We start from the raw sequence: 15,676 nt of genomic DNA on the forward strand, positions 1-15,676 counted from the left end.
CATCAGATATTTTGAAAAAGAGCATGAAGTTCTCACGGTAGTCTGTTACTTATCACTTAAAAGAAAATAATGCATATTGGGAGAAACATGTTAGACATAAAAGAAAATAATGCATATTGGGAGAAACATGTTAGACATTTATTTATTTAATGAAGTTTATAATGAAAAAAGGTATATATTAATGATAATAAACTTTATTTCTAGCAACATTTTGTGAGCTTACTTAAATCTGTGTCTTAGTCCATTTGGGCTGTTATAACAAAATACCACAGAATTGGTGGCTTATAAACAACAGAAATTTATTTCTCACAGTTCTGGATGCTATAAGCCCAAGATCAGGATGCCAGTACGAATGGCTGAGGGCACTCTTTTAGGTCACACACCTCTCATTATATCCTCACATGGTGGAAAACACTAGTGATCTATATGGAGCTTCTTTTATAAGGCACAAATCACACTCATGAGAATTCCATTGTCATGACCTAAGCACCTTCCAAAGACCCCTCATCCTAATATGTTTGGGGGTTAGGAGTTCAACATTTGACCATAGCACTGTGTCTCACCAAGAAGATAATAAGCATTTGAAGTAAATACTGTTTCCTATAATTTTCCTATTTGTCAATGTTTTTCTCATTTGTATATTTAGAATGTCAGATATATTGGGAGGACAAGAAGTACTTGTTGAATTGGATTATCTTGCTTGTACAACAACAGTAATGTTTATTGCTAAAACAATAGTTAATAAAATAAAATAATAATAAATAAAACAGAAAGAACTTTGGGGTGTAATTTGTTCTTGGGAGTGGACTGTGGCAGTCATAGGGAGGTGCTGCTCATCTCTTCAAGAGAACCAGCTGGGGGGAGCATTGTTGAATGATAGTCTATAGGTGATACTCCTTTGGATTCACCATTGTGTTCAGGCAGAGTCCATGCTCACTCTGAGATGTCTCCAGCCAATGGCTTACCATGATGGGTCATACGGGAGCTGGCCAATATCATCGTAACAAAGGTGTCTTCTGATAGGCAATTTTTGCTTAGGTAATTCTTGTCATCCTAACAGAGACTTTTTAGAACTGCCCTATAGTCTGAGATTTTCCTACTGTGTCCTTCCTTCTCTCTCTTCTTTCTTAGGTGTCAGAGTTTCAACCCATTTGAAGGCCTTTATCAATGACTCCTTCTTCCCATTTTACCCTTCACAACTATTTACCATAATAAATGTCTTGCAGGTCTAATTATTTCTTGGCATCTGCTCCTTGGGGATCTCTAGATGACACAGAAGATTTACACTAACTGATTTTAACACTTAGTATTAGGCTCTGATAATGAAGACAGATTGGTTTTGTTATAAAGATAGATAAATAAGTCATGGTACAACATCGAAGGTCCAGAAAGAGATCCTTACTTATACAGTCATTTGATTTTTGACCAGGCAAGAAAGTAAATCCATAGGGATAGGAAAATATTTTAAGCAATTGATGCTGGAAATACTGTTCTTGAGAAGACAATTAAGTGATCTCTCCCTCACACCATATACAACAATTAATTTTAAATGGATCAGACTGCACACATAAAATTTAAACATAATTCTAGAAGAAAACATAAAAAAGTATGTTGGTGTAGACATAGATTTCTTACACATATTCTAGAAAGCACTAAACTCAAAAGAAAAAAAAAAAAACCAAAGACAAAAATAAACTTCATTAACATTAGAGTACCTGTTTACCAAAAAAAATTCATAGGCAAGCCACAGACTTGAAGAATATTTGCAATACCTGTATCTGATAAAGATATTGTAACCATAATATATAACAAGTTAAAAATTAAAAGATACCTAAATAATAAAAGACCATTTCATAAATGGGCAGATGATTTGAAAGACATGTCCCAAAGAAAGGCATGCAAACGGCCAATAAGCACATGGAAATGTGTTTAACTTTCTGCACCTCCTTAGATGTGTAGTCATTAGCTGGACAACACTCCCTTGGCAGCTGTACTGTCCTCCCTCGCTTCATTGCATGGGCTCTGCCCCTTGAGAGGCTTAAGCACTTGTTGGGCCTCCTCATTGGTCTCCCTCCATGTTGGACCCAGAACTGGGTGGAGCCTCTATTTCAGACGTCCAAGCACTTTCAAACCCTCCAGTCCTCCAAGCACCAATCCTATAGAGCTTCTCCTCTAAGAGTCTAGTATCTGGGTATGCTTCCTCTTTCCATGTTTTCTACCAGTTGTGAGTGGTAGCTATTTTCTGTAGTTTAATAGTCTTTATATTTTTCAACTTTTTTCTCTTTCCCCCTTGCAATATCTGAATAAACCAATTCTTTGTTTTAAATACACTCTATAAGAAGCACATATTTTACCATTTGCTTTTCTGACTGCACCTTGTCTGATACAGGTAGCACATTTTATGTGATTTTGATGGATTGATTTGCTCACTTTAAGAGGCATCTTATCTATCAGCACATTCCAAACCTCAATGGCAGTGATTAGTCAGAAGTAGACATTTGACTTGTCTTTTCTACCATAACAGTTTCTTAACTTTTCTTTTCTCCTTAGAGTTACTGAGTTGGTAAGATTAAATGTAGGGATTTTGGTGGTTCTCCTTTTGCTACATGGGGAGAACCCATCTGAGATTAAAACTGAGTAGAACTAAGCAGAACAAAAAGTGGGAAGAGTGACACACACATGAATGACTTGGTCCGGGGTACAGCCATGCAAGAAGTCATGTACATCCTCAGCTTAGCAGTTTCACACACATTTGTGGTATGGGCTGGCTTATCTAGACAGATTCAGCTTGAATTTCTGTCACTTAATTTGAAGGATTCTTAATGTACCCTCTATAAAATATCCCACATATACCACACAATTCTGCATAGTGTAGTGGTAAAAGAAATCAATTCTGGATTCATAGATGCTTAAATATGAATCTTGGTCTGGCTGTTGCTATTTTGACTGTGGAACAATGAATTAATCCCTCCTGCCTGATTGAGGGTGGGGGGACAGGAGGGAAGGTGAATAGAGAATCTAGCACTGTGACTGGCTAACAATTACTAATAGTGGTACAAATTTCAGTTTCTTTGGTTATCACTCTAGTTATACTGAGAAATCATAGGGTCAAGCCCTGTACCTCATTTTGTGTGTGTTCACTCTGTTTTGCAGTCTAAATGCTCAAAAAATTGTTCATTAAATGTAATGAGTCAGGAAAATCTCTAAAATAGAGTCTGTTTATGGAGTTTTAGTCCTCATGCACCACCTACTTTGGGTAGAATAGAACTCTCAAGACCTGGAACATAAAATTCCAGGCTCTAGGTTCCTGTGGACTTGGTGTGCTCCTAGGTTTCATCCTAGAAGTACAGTGGAGGACTCTGGTTAAAGATGGAAGACTAATGTAGGCAACATGTCTCTATTTCTTCTTGAAACTCACTAACATGACAAAAAGGGATTAAAAATGACGTTAACTCACCTAATTTATTATTATAACCATATAACGGTAGGGATTAGGAATAGAGAGCAAGAAGAGAGTGTGCACATCTGCACAATAATGGTACGGGGTGGAAAAGTTACAAATTCTCATCTTAGTAGGAGCCCTGGGTAGAAAACTATTAGAGTAATCTGAATTGGAGATGAAGAGAGAATATAGAAGCTGTGTAAGAGGGAAGGCCAAATCTTTCAAGGAGTTGAATTCTCTGGGAATTGAAGACTGGATGAAGATGGCCAATGAGAAGAAGTTGCTTAAATTTAGTTTGTAGATTAGTTGCCTGGATGATGGCAAAAATAATGTGGAAAATGATGACCTGGAGGAGGGGCAGTGGGAATCATCAGAAAGTGCTGATTTCAGTTTTGGGCACTTTGAGTTTGAGGCACATAAGATAGAACTTTCTGAGAGGCATTTATGGAAGTCCATATAAATGTAGATATAGATCTACATATAGATCTGCATTTCTTAAAATGAGTGATTTTGCCACCCAAGGGACACATGCCAGTGTCTGGAGAACATTTTGATTGTCATACCTGGTGGTGGGGGATACTACTGGAATCTAATGGGTAGAGGGCCAGGGATGCTTTTATCTTATGATACACAGGACAGCTTCACAATAAAGAATTATCGAGTCCAAAATATAAATAGTGCCAAGGTTGAAAAACCTTGATATAATGAATATGGATTGGGAATAGGGGAGGGATACCAACACTTATCAGGCTCTTTTTATGTGTCAGGCATGTTTCTGATACTTTATGTGATTTAACTCCTTTAATCCCCACAACAATCCTATGAGATTGCTCCTTTACTAAACTCATTTTATATCTATACATAGGTATTAAGTAGATATGAAAATGTACATACAAGGGCCAGAAAAGTTATATCACTGTCTTCAGTCTCACAATTAAGGATTTTAAAGTCCAGATTTGACTTGAGGGCCCACTCCCACTCTTTCTCTCTCTCTTTTAAAATTTTTATTTATTTTTATTATATTTTCAAATTTTTATTTAAATTTTAGCTAATTAGCATACAATGCAATATTGGTTTCAGGAGTAGAATTCAGTGATTCATCACTTGCGTACAACACCCTAAGTCCATCATATCAAGTGCCCTCCTTAATACCTATCACCCATCAAGCCCAGCCCCAACACTCCCACTCTCTTAACCACTTTGCTAGAACATCCCTTTATAGAAGTGAAATCCACAAGCATGGACAGTGCTAAAGCTATGATTTAATGTTTTACTAATGCAATCCCAGAGACTTCAGGAAAGTGCTAGAAATGGCAAGTGACTATGCCCCAGACTTTACTCTTAGGACTGTGCATAGAATCCAGGGGATGATGAAAGAAGTGACAAAGGGAGGCACTCATTCCTCTGCTTTGGGGATTAGGAATTCTTATTGTCAAATTATAAACTGAGCAAAACATTGAGTCTCAAAGGATCCAGTGTTAGGCTTGCGACACAGGATATGAATATGGGCTCAATAATTTCTACCCTCAATGGACTCATTTAACTTGGAAGGAAATAATGAGGGAGAGAATAATTTTCTGTGCTTCTAATCAATTTTCCCAGAACTACAGGTCATGGAATAGATTCCTGTTTGAGTCAACTGATTGTTTTGGAGCTCATTATGAGGTTGTTTTCCTTCTTTCAAGTGAAGAGGACTTCTGGGCAAATTTTCAGAGATCACGGCCTGTTCTCCAGAATACCTCTTTTAGCATGTCAAAGACTGAGGGCTGTGCTTATGTATATTGCCTCCTTTCTTGTCAGAAACTTTGACCCCCCCAGGACTGTAGAGTAGAAGTGGCCTTAAGGTCCAGCAGCAGTGAGGCTTCCAGGAAAAGGAAAATGAGGGTTGAATGACATTTGTCTTCATAATTTCCTTTCAGACTCCAACCTGCACAAATCAAGGGTTGTGGGGAACACCACCAATTTATTAATTTATTGCTCTTGTCAGCCCTAAACCTGAATGGATACTGGGGAGAAGGGAGGAAATGATGTGCAGAGACGTTGTGGGTCTATCAGTATTCTTTCTGCACAGAGACAAACCACATGAGTGGAAGTAAAGGAGAATGAGGAATCATTAGGAATAATCAGAAGAAGTCTTCCTCCTTGGATTCCTTGCATGACAACCCTGAGCTTGTAAATGAGCAGATTCATCTCTTCCTTTGGAGACAAAGAGTGAGGGTCCATTGTTAATGTCACCTTCTACCTCTGTTCCTGCAGATCACACCCGTGAAATGAATGGCTGTGGAAAATGACTCTTCTGTGACTGAGTTTATCCTTATGGGGTTAACAGACCAACCTGAACTCCAACTACCTCTGTTTTTTCTGTTTTTGGTGAACTATGGGGTCACTGTGGTGGGCAATTTGAGCTTAATTAATTTAATTTACCTGAATTCTCACCTTCACACCCCAATGTACTTTTTCCTCTTCAATCTGTCCTTTATTGATCTCTGTTATTCATTTGTCTTCACCCCCAAAATGCTGATAAGCTTTATTTCAGAGAAGAACATCATCTCCTTTACAGAATGCATGACCCACCTATTTTTCTTCTGCTTTTTTGTCAACTCTGAGTGCTATGTGTTGACAGCCATGGCCTATGATCGCTATGTGGCCATCTGTAAACCCCTGCTGTACACAGTCACCATGTCCCCTCAGTTCTGTTCTCTTCTGATGTCTGGTTCATACGTGATGGGGTTTGCTGGTGCTATGGTCCACACAGGGGACATGGTCAGATTGTGATTCCAACATCATCAGCCATTACATGTGTGACATCTTCCCCCTCCTCCAGCTCTCCTGCAGCAGCACCTATGCCAGTGAGCTGGTGACTTCTGTTATTGTGGGCATACAATGACAGTTGTCATTGTATCTAGCCTCATTATCTGTATTTCTTATATTTAGATTCTTTCCAATATCCTTCACATCTCCTCATCTCAGGGTTGGTTCAAAGCCTTCAGCACCTGTGACTCCCACCTAGTAACTGTTGGTCTGTTCTATGGATTTGGGTTGCTCACTCACGTCAAACCATCATCTGCTGGGTCTGTGGGCCAAGGGAAAATTTTCTCAGTGTTTTACACCAATGTGGTGCCCATGCTCAACCCTTTAATTTATAGTCTCAGGAACAAAGATATCAAACTTGCTCTGAAGAAAACCCTGAAGAGAATTACAAACTGAGCAGAACCATCTATCCCTCATTTGCTCTGTCTTTTTCTCCACTTTCTGCTCTTCCTTATCCTCTTCTTCCTATTCTTTTCTTTTCCTTACCTTTGTAAAGTCTTTTTGGCAGGCTTTCTACTTTAATTTCTTTTTTCTGTTCTTGAAGGTCATCCTCAGTTCCAAGGTGAACCCAAACTGATCTTTATTCCCCATATCAGTTGAAGACACTAGGATAACCTTCCCTATCTAAGGATAGCACTACCTATTATTTTTTCTCTTGTCTTTCCTATCCAAGATAAGCAATCAGGTAGCATGCTGTCTTACCAGTTCATTTCTTGTTTTACTTTCTCTGAAACAATTACACAGAGCACTTTCCTGTTTCAAGGGTTTTATTACTTATAATTGCATTAAAACAGAGAAGGTATGATAAAAATTGTGGGCACAGTATAGTTGTAAAAAAATGCAGAAAATTTTAGGGTTCTTTTAATAATGGTTCTTGTTGAGGCGCCTGGGTGGCTCAGTTGGTTAAGCGACTGCCTTCGGCTCAGGTCATGATCCTGGAGTCCCGGGATCGAGTCCCGCATTGGGCTCCCTGCTCGGCAGGGAGTCTGCTTTGCCCTCTGACCCTATCCCCTCTCATGTGTTCTCTCTCATTCTCTCTCTCTCAAAATAAATAAATAAAATCTTTAAAAAAAAAAAAAGAGACAAAGAGGGACACTACATAATAATAAATGGAACAATTCAACAAGAAGGTATAACAATTGTAAATATTTGTGCAACCAACATGGGAGCACCCAAATACGTAAAGCAGCTATTAAGAAATAAAGGGGGGCACCTGGGCGGCTCAGTTGTTAAGCGTCTGCCTTTGGCTCAGGTCATGATCCCGGGGTCCTGGGATCGAGTCCCACATCGGGCTCCCTGCTCCGCGGGAAGCCTGCTTCTCCCTCTCCCACTCCCTCTGCTTGTGTACCCTCTCTTGCTCTCTCTCTGTCAAATAAATAAAATCTTAAAAAAAAAAGAAATAAAGGAAATAATTAATAGTGATATGATAATAGTAAGGGACTTTAACACCCCCACTTATATCAATGGATAGATCATCCAAACAGAAAATCAATAAGGAAACAGTGGCTTTGAATGACATATTGGACCATATGGATCTAACAGATATATTCAGAACATTCTGTCTGAAAAGAGTGGAATACATATTCTTTTCAAGTGCACATGGAACATTCTCCAGAATAGATCATACATTAGGCCACAGAACAAGTCTCAACAAATTAAAAAAGACTGAAGTCATGCCATGCATCTTTTCTGACCAAAACACTATGAAACTGATCATCAACCAGAAGAAAAAAATCTGGAAAGACCACAAATATATGGAGATTAAATAACATGCTGCTAAAAAATGAATGAGTCAACCAAGACCTCAAAGAGGAAATAAAATAAATGGAAACAAATGAAAACAAAAACACGATGGTCCAAAACCTTTGGGATGCAGCAAAAGCTGTTCTAAGAGTGAAGTTTATAGCAATACAGGCCTACCTCAAGAAGCAAGAAAAATCTCAAATAAACAACCAAATGTCATACCTAAAGGAGCTAGAAAAAGAAGAACAAACAAAACCCCAAACCAGTAAAGAAGTAATAAAGATTACAGCAGAAATAAATGAAATAGAAACTAAAAAACAATAGAACAGATAAATGAAACCATGAGCTGATTTTTGGAAAGGTCAGCAAAATTGATAAACTTTTAGCCAGACTCATTTAAGAGAGAGAGAGAGAGAGGGAGAGAGAGAAAGAGAGGAGTCAGACAAAATCAGAAATAAAAGAGGAGAAAGAACAACCAACACCACAGAAATACAAAGGAATATAAGAGAATATTATGAAAAATTATATGCTAAAAAATTGGGCAAACTAGAAGAAATGGAAAAAATTCCTAGAAGCATATAACCTCCTAAAACTGAAGCAGGAAGAAATCGAAAATTTGAACAGACTGATTACCAGCAATGAAATAGAATCAATGATCAAAAAACTCCCAACAAACAAAAGTCCAGGACCAGATGGCTTCACAGGCAGATTCTACCAGACATTTAAAGAAGAGTTAATACCTATTCTTCCTCAAACTCTTCCAAAAGATAGAAGAAGAAACACTTCCAAATCCATTCTACAAGGCCAGCATTACATTGATATCTAAGCCAGGTAAAGACACTACAAAAAAAAAAAAAAGAGAGAGAGAACTACAGGTCAGTATCTGATGAACATAGATGCAGAAATCCTCAACAAAATATTAGCAAAATGAATCCAACAGTACGTTAAAAAAAATCATTCACCACAATCAAGTGGGATTTATTCCTAGGATGCAAGGTGGTTAAATATTCACAAAACAACCAACATGATGCATCACATCAACAAGAGATAGGATAAAAACTGTATCCTCATTTCAATATGCAGAAAAAGCATTTGACAAAGTACAGCATCCATTCATGATAAACACTCTGAATAAAGTACCAGCTAACATCAGCTAACATTATACATGATGGTGAAAAACTGAGAGCTTTTCCTCTAAAATCAAGAACAAGACAAAGATGTCTACTCTCACCACTTTTATTCTACATAGTACTGGAAGTCCTAGCAATGGCAATCCAACAAGAAAAAGGAATACAGAGCATCCAGATTGGTAAGGAAGAAGTAAAACTTCCACTATTTGTAGATGACATGATATTACATATAGAAAACCCTAAAGATTCCACCAAAAAACTATTAGAACTGATAAATGAATTCAGTATGGTTGCAGGATACAAAATCAACATGCAAAATCCATTTAATTTCTATACACTAATAATAAAGTAGCAGAAAGAGAAGTTAAACAAAACAATCCCATTTATGATTACACCAAAAATAATAAAATACTTAAGAATAAACAACAAAGGAGGTGAAAGACCTGTTCTTTCACTATAAAACATTAATGGAAGAAATTGAAGATGACAAAAACAGTTACAAGACATTCCACGCTCATGAATTGGGAGAACAAATATTGTTAAAATGTCCATACTACCGAAAGCAATCTGCAGATTTAATGTAATCCCTATCAAAATATCAACAGCATTTTTCACAGAACTAGAACAAATAATCCTAAAATTTGACCTCAAGTATCCAAAACAGTCTTGAAAAAGAAAAACAAAACTGGAGGTATCACAATTCTAGATTTCAGGTTATACTATAAATCTATAGTAATCAAAACAATATGGTACTAGCATAAAAATAGAAACATAGATCAATAGAACAGAATAGAGACCCCAGAAATAGATTTACAATTATATGATCAATTAATCTATGACAAAGGATGCAAGAATATGCAATGGAAAAACACAGTCTCTTTAACAAATGGGGTTGAGAAAACTGGACAGCTACAGAAAAAAAAGAAAAGAAAAGAAAAAAAGAGAAAGAAACCTTCTTATACCGTACACAAAAATGCACTCAAAATGGATTAGAGACCTAAATATGAGGCCTGAAACCATAAAAATCCTAAAAGAGAGCACAAGGAATAATTTCTCTGACATTGGCCATAAAAACATCTTTCTAGGTATGTTTCTTGAGGCAAGGGAAACAAAAGGAAAAATAAACTATTGGGACTACATCAAAATAAAAAGCTTCTGCACAGCAAAGAAACAGTCAACAAACAAAAAGACAACCCACTGAATGGAAGAAGATATTTATAAATGATATATCCAAAAAGGGGTAAGTATCCAAAAAAAAGAGTAAGTATCCAAAACATATAAAGAACTTATATAATTCAACACACACAAAAAAATCCAATTTAAAAATGGGCAGAAGACATGAGCAGACATTTCTCCAAATGAAGACAATATAGATGGCCAACAGACACATAAAAAGTTCCTCAACATCACTTATCATTCACTCATGTGAAGTGAGGAATATCACCTCACGCCTGTCAGAATGGCTAAAATCAACAACACAGGAAACACCAGGTGTTGGTGAGTTTGTGGAGAAAGGGGAACTCTCATGCACTGTTGGTGGGAATGCAAACTAGTGCAGTCACTGTTGAAAACAGTATGGAGGTCCCTCAAAAAGTTAAAAATAGAATTACCTTATAATCCAGTAATTCCACTACTGGATATTTACCCAAAGAATACAAAAACACTAATTTGAAAAGTTATATGAACCCCTGTTATTTATAATAGCTAAAATATGAAAGCAACCCAAGTGTCCATTGATAGATGAAAGAAATGGTATGTATATACAATGGAGTATTAGCCATAAAAAAGGATGAAATCTTGCCATATACAACAACACGGTTGTATCTACAGGGTATAATGCTAAGTGGAATAAATCAGTTAGACAGACAAATACCATATGATTCACTCATATGTGGAATTTAAGAAACAAAATAAAACAAATTTAGAAAAAAAGAGATGAAATTAAAAAATCAGACTCTTAGCTAGAGAACAAACTGATGGTTACCAGAGGGGAGGTGGATAGGAGGATTGGTGAAATAAATGAAGGTGATTAAGAGTACACTTATTGTGATGAACACTGAGTAATGTATAGACTTGTTGAATCACTATACCGGAAACTAATAAAACTGTACCTTAATTATACTGGAATTAAAAAAATAAAAAATAAAAAATAACTTTAAAAGCGAGAAAGGCATTATCCTTTTGGAGTTAAGCCAGGAGAAACAACAATTGAATTGAATTACTGCAATATTTGAAATATTTCAGGTAAAGAAATAAAGAAGCCTGTAGGCAGAATCTGTGGAAAATTTTCATTTAAGATATGGGAAGAAAGAGAGAAAGAACCTATGCAATAGATTTTCCGTAAGAGATGAAGATGATAGGAAGATAGGAGTTTATTTTTGCTTCTACCTTGGAGAATGTACAACCCTTAGAGTGAAGTGTAAACTTGATTAGATTTTGAGTCCCTAAGGAACTAAATAGAGATTGTGGTTCTGAGTGTAAACACAATCAATCCCCTATTTCTCTTTTACGCATAGAATCTATTCCTTGGGGAAGAGCCTGAGCAAACTTCTACCCTGTTTTTATAATCAAGTGCACTTTATCATTCAACTCACATTCAATCTTCTGTGTCTTTTAGCAAGTAGCAAATGTGATAATAATAAAGACTATTTTTCTCTGCCACTTGAGAGAACTCAGTTATAATCAGAAGTTATGATTTATAGTCCAGAAATATTTGAAGAGCATATTTGAAATTAAGTCTGGGCTAAATCCTTTTAGAATTAAAGGAACCAAAGTTTAGAGCCTGAAATTGCCTTTCCAAGACCAGAGGGGTAAATACCAAGGATAAGGAAGCACTGACGTTTTTTGGCCTAAGGAGGGTGAGTGTCTGAATTCTGTTTATATCAGTGTCCTTGTTTTGAGATGGAGGTCCAAAAATCTAAGATAAGCCCCTTTCTTTCCCATTTATGTAGTCCTGAGACTCAAATGAAACTGGCAGGAGAATATGCTTCAGGGGGATAAGAGAATGTTTGGAGATCAGGGGGTACAGTGGATGCAGTATCTCAGTAAGTTCCCTCTCCATGGGTGGAACTCTCAATCTTCTAGATTTATGGCTTTTTCTCTATGACATGTGGCAGTAACTCAACCTCCCCTAGACTCTGGTTCCTTAGTGTTGGATTAGGAATAACATTCATGGTTCCCAACCCACCAAGTCTAATCTGGTTCATTAGAGGCTAGCTTTAGGTTATTAGGATCTCTGCCTCCAATTTTGCTGGTGAGAAGGTTCAAGTGAATGAAGAAATTGTGCAATCAGAGAAGGATGATTCTGTCCTGGGCCATGCTTCTTCTTACTTACCCTTGGTTTTCCAGCAGTCACATTTGCATGTGGCAGCACTGGCCTTTCCTCTGCAGGCTAAGTTCGTGATGCCTTTTGCTATATTTACCTCATTAAGACTCTAGTAAGGGAAAGTCCTGTCACGTAGTCTCATGCCAATGAAAAAGGCAGATTCTATGTGTCCAGGTTGGCTAGTCTCAGACATTCCTAGTGTACACACTCCCTTATAAGATGGGATATTACAGGAAGAGCTGAGTTTTTCTGTAATGCAACCCGTTTCTCCTGTGTCCACAGATCCCATTAGAGAAGAATGACTCCTGGAAATGCTTCTTTTGTGACTGAATTCATTCTGATGGGGCTAACAGACCTATCAGACCTCCAGCTCCCCCTGTTCTGCCTGTTTCTAGTCATGTATGTGTTCACTGTGTTGGGAAATTTGGGCCTGATAACTCTAATTGGGCTGAATTCACACCTCCAAATCCCCATGTACTTTTTCCTCTTCAATTTGTCCTTCATAGACCTCTGTTACTCTTCTGTGTTTACACCCAAAATGCTGATTAACTTCACATCAAAGAAGAATATTATCTCCTACAGGGGGTGCATGACCCAGCTTTACTTTTTTTGTTTTTTTTGCATTTCTGAAGCTTATGTGCTGACGTCAGTGGCCTATGATGGCTATATGGCCATCTGTAACCCACTTTTGTATAATGTTGCCATGTCCCCTAAAGTGTGTTCCAGCCTTATGCTTGGTTCATATTTGATGGCATTTTCAGGTGCTATGGCCCACACAGGATGCATGCTGAGACTGACCTTCTGTGATGCAAACACCATCAACCATTATTTTTGTGATATTCTCCCTCTGCTCCAGCTCTCCTGCACCAGCACTTATGTCAATGAGCTGGTGGTTTTCATTGTGGTGGGCATCAGTGTGATTGTATCCAGTGTCACCATCTTTGTCTCTTACGGTTTCATCCTCTCCAGCATCCTGAGCATCAGCTCCACTGAGGGCAGGTCCAAAGCCTTCAGCACCTGCAGTTCCCACATAGTTGCTGTTTCTTTCTTCTTTGGATCAGGTGCATTTGTGTATCTTAAACCATCTTCTGTTGGGGGTATGGATGAGGAAAAAATCTCTTCTGTCTTTTACACCAATGTGGTTCCCGTGATGAACCCTTTCATTTATAGCTTGAGGAACAAAGATGTTAAAATTGCTCTGAGTAAAACGCTCATTAGGAGACAGTTTTGATCACAGTCAGTGTTTCTGTGCAGATAGTCATGGGGCAGGGCAATTCCATGTGTTTATTTACAATATTTTTAGTGGTAGTCTCCTTATCCTATTACTTTCTCACTGTGGTAAAGGAAATCTGAGTCTTCTCTCTATTTGGTTCTAATTTTTTTTAGGGTTGGTCTGCTTCCTTTCAACATCATTTTTGCAACTTTAATTCCTTTCTCTCATTTTTCCTATTTAAGAATAACATTAAGGAATAAATTCATCTTTTTTAATTGTAATTAATGGACTTTTTTTCTCCTGGATAAAGGTGAATGATTCTGCAAATGATCAATAAAATAACACCAGTGTGACCTTGTGCATTGTGGGGTTTCTTAACTGCCATCTCTAAGGTTCTATTGGAAGCATGATTCACATAATGTCTGTTTACTCTTTTCTTTCAGTTCTACTGTGGGCAGGAATATGACTCCTTCAAATGCCAGTGTTTCACAATTACAGCAGATTCCATAACAACTATCAATTTTACTCCACTTTGCAGATGTAAACCCTATACATTAAGTTTATTTTAACAGACATTTCATATTTACTTCTCTACATTCAAAGTCACACATAATAGATTGTCAATATATATTGAGGTTACTGAATACTTAAAGTCACACAGCTTTTCATGAAGAATTCTAGAATAAGCTATTAGCTGCCTAATTTCAACTCAACTACTCTTTTTTAGTGTACTTTCTTTAAAAAAAAAAAAAGATTTATTTTAGAGAGAGAGCACATGTGTGCATGAGTGGGAGGAGGGGCAGAGTGCGGAGCCCAACATGGGGCTTGATCTCACATTAGATTATGACCTGAGCTGAAACCAAGAGTCTGATTGCTTAACTGACTGAGCCACCCTGGTGCCCCATTTCTAGTATACTTTCTAATTCATTTTATTTTTATTTTAGTAAACATGAAATATGAGAAAACATTTCCATTTTGAATGCTGACTTTTTTTATAAGAAAAAAATGTGAAATATTTTCAGGGTCTTGTAATTTAAAAAACAAGACACAGGAGAAAAATTTTCCAGGAACATGCCATTAGTGTATGACCCAAAGTGATACATGGCCAATAAATGAGAGCTCCTTCAGTAGGGAATAGACAATGAGATTTTAAAACTGTATTTCATTCTGAATTTGTAACCTATTCCATAGAGCTGTCATTATCCTTCACTATCCATAAAGTTTTCATGAAAACTTATTATACACAATGACCATATATTAATAGTGGTTTTGGGAATGAAGACCAATGGCTATGGCCTCATTTGTGGGGAACCAGGTAGAGTGAGGACAGCATCTTAAGGAGATAAAATAATGAATGCTAGTCAAAACTCAAGTTGGCAGGCTCAGTCGGTTAAGTGTCTGCCTTTGGCTCAGGTCATGATCCCAGGTCCTGGGATCAAGCTCCACATCGGGGTCCCTGCTCAATGGGGAGCCTGCTTCTCCCTCTGCCTGCTGCTCCCCCTGCTTGTGCTCTCTCTCTCTCTCTGTCAAATAAATAAATAAAATCTTAAATAAATAAATAAATAAATAAAACCCCCTCAATTTGGGATGAGGAATAGAAAGTAAAATGAGAAAAGAAATCTTTGGATAACTTTTCTTTCAGGAAGGCTCCAGAATATTATGTGGATGACAGGATTTCTATGGATAGAATAAAAGCTTAAGTTATTTGATATTTAAAAAGTTAAACTCACAGGACTGCTGGGTCCTAGGGACAGTAACATCACTCCTGTTTTTGGTGGCTTCCATATGCTACTCCCATATGGATTTTGAAGTACAAAAACCTCAAATTACAGCTGGGAGAACAATGACAATTTGAAAGAACTATGTAATGAGTAAATTAAATTGTGATGGTGTCCTTTCTGTAATGGGATTTTGGCTTGTTTTTCTTTTGAGAGAATGGGCAAAACAATGATCACTCAAAAATCCTTAATATGACATGTGAAGTGACAATTTAAACGTGTTCTAAGATAACT

The 15,676-nt window shown here is 37.3% G+C and overlaps 1 protein-coding gene and 1 pseudogene across 1 annotated transcript; both read left to right on the plus strand.

The window, feature by feature from the left end:
• Nucleotides 1-5,713: 5,713 nt before the first annotated feature.
• On the plus strand, nucleotides 5,714-6,649 carry LOC123856734 (olfactory receptor 143-like; annotated as a pseudogene).
• A 6,060-nt stretch (nucleotides 6,650-12,709) lies between these two features.
• On the plus strand, nucleotides 12,710-13,682 carry LOC123856735 (olfactory receptor 8B3-like). The gene has a single exon (XM_045892859.1). The coding sequence runs from the start codon at nucleotides 12,750-12,752 to the stop codon at nucleotides 13,680-13,682; it is 933 nt and encodes a 310-aa protein (XP_045748815.1). The 5' UTR covers nucleotides 12,710-12,749.
• Nucleotides 13,683-15,676: the final 1,994 nt, after the last annotated feature.

The sequence above is a fragment of the Mirounga angustirostris genome, unplaced genomic scaffold, assembly GCF_029215605.1.
Source record: "Mirounga angustirostris isolate CCGP_5_RB_7025 unplaced genomic scaffold, mMirAng1.0.hap1 SCAF_13, whole genome shotgun sequence".
Lineage (NCBI taxonomy): Eukaryota > Metazoa > Chordata > Mammalia > Carnivora > Phocidae > Mirounga > Mirounga angustirostris.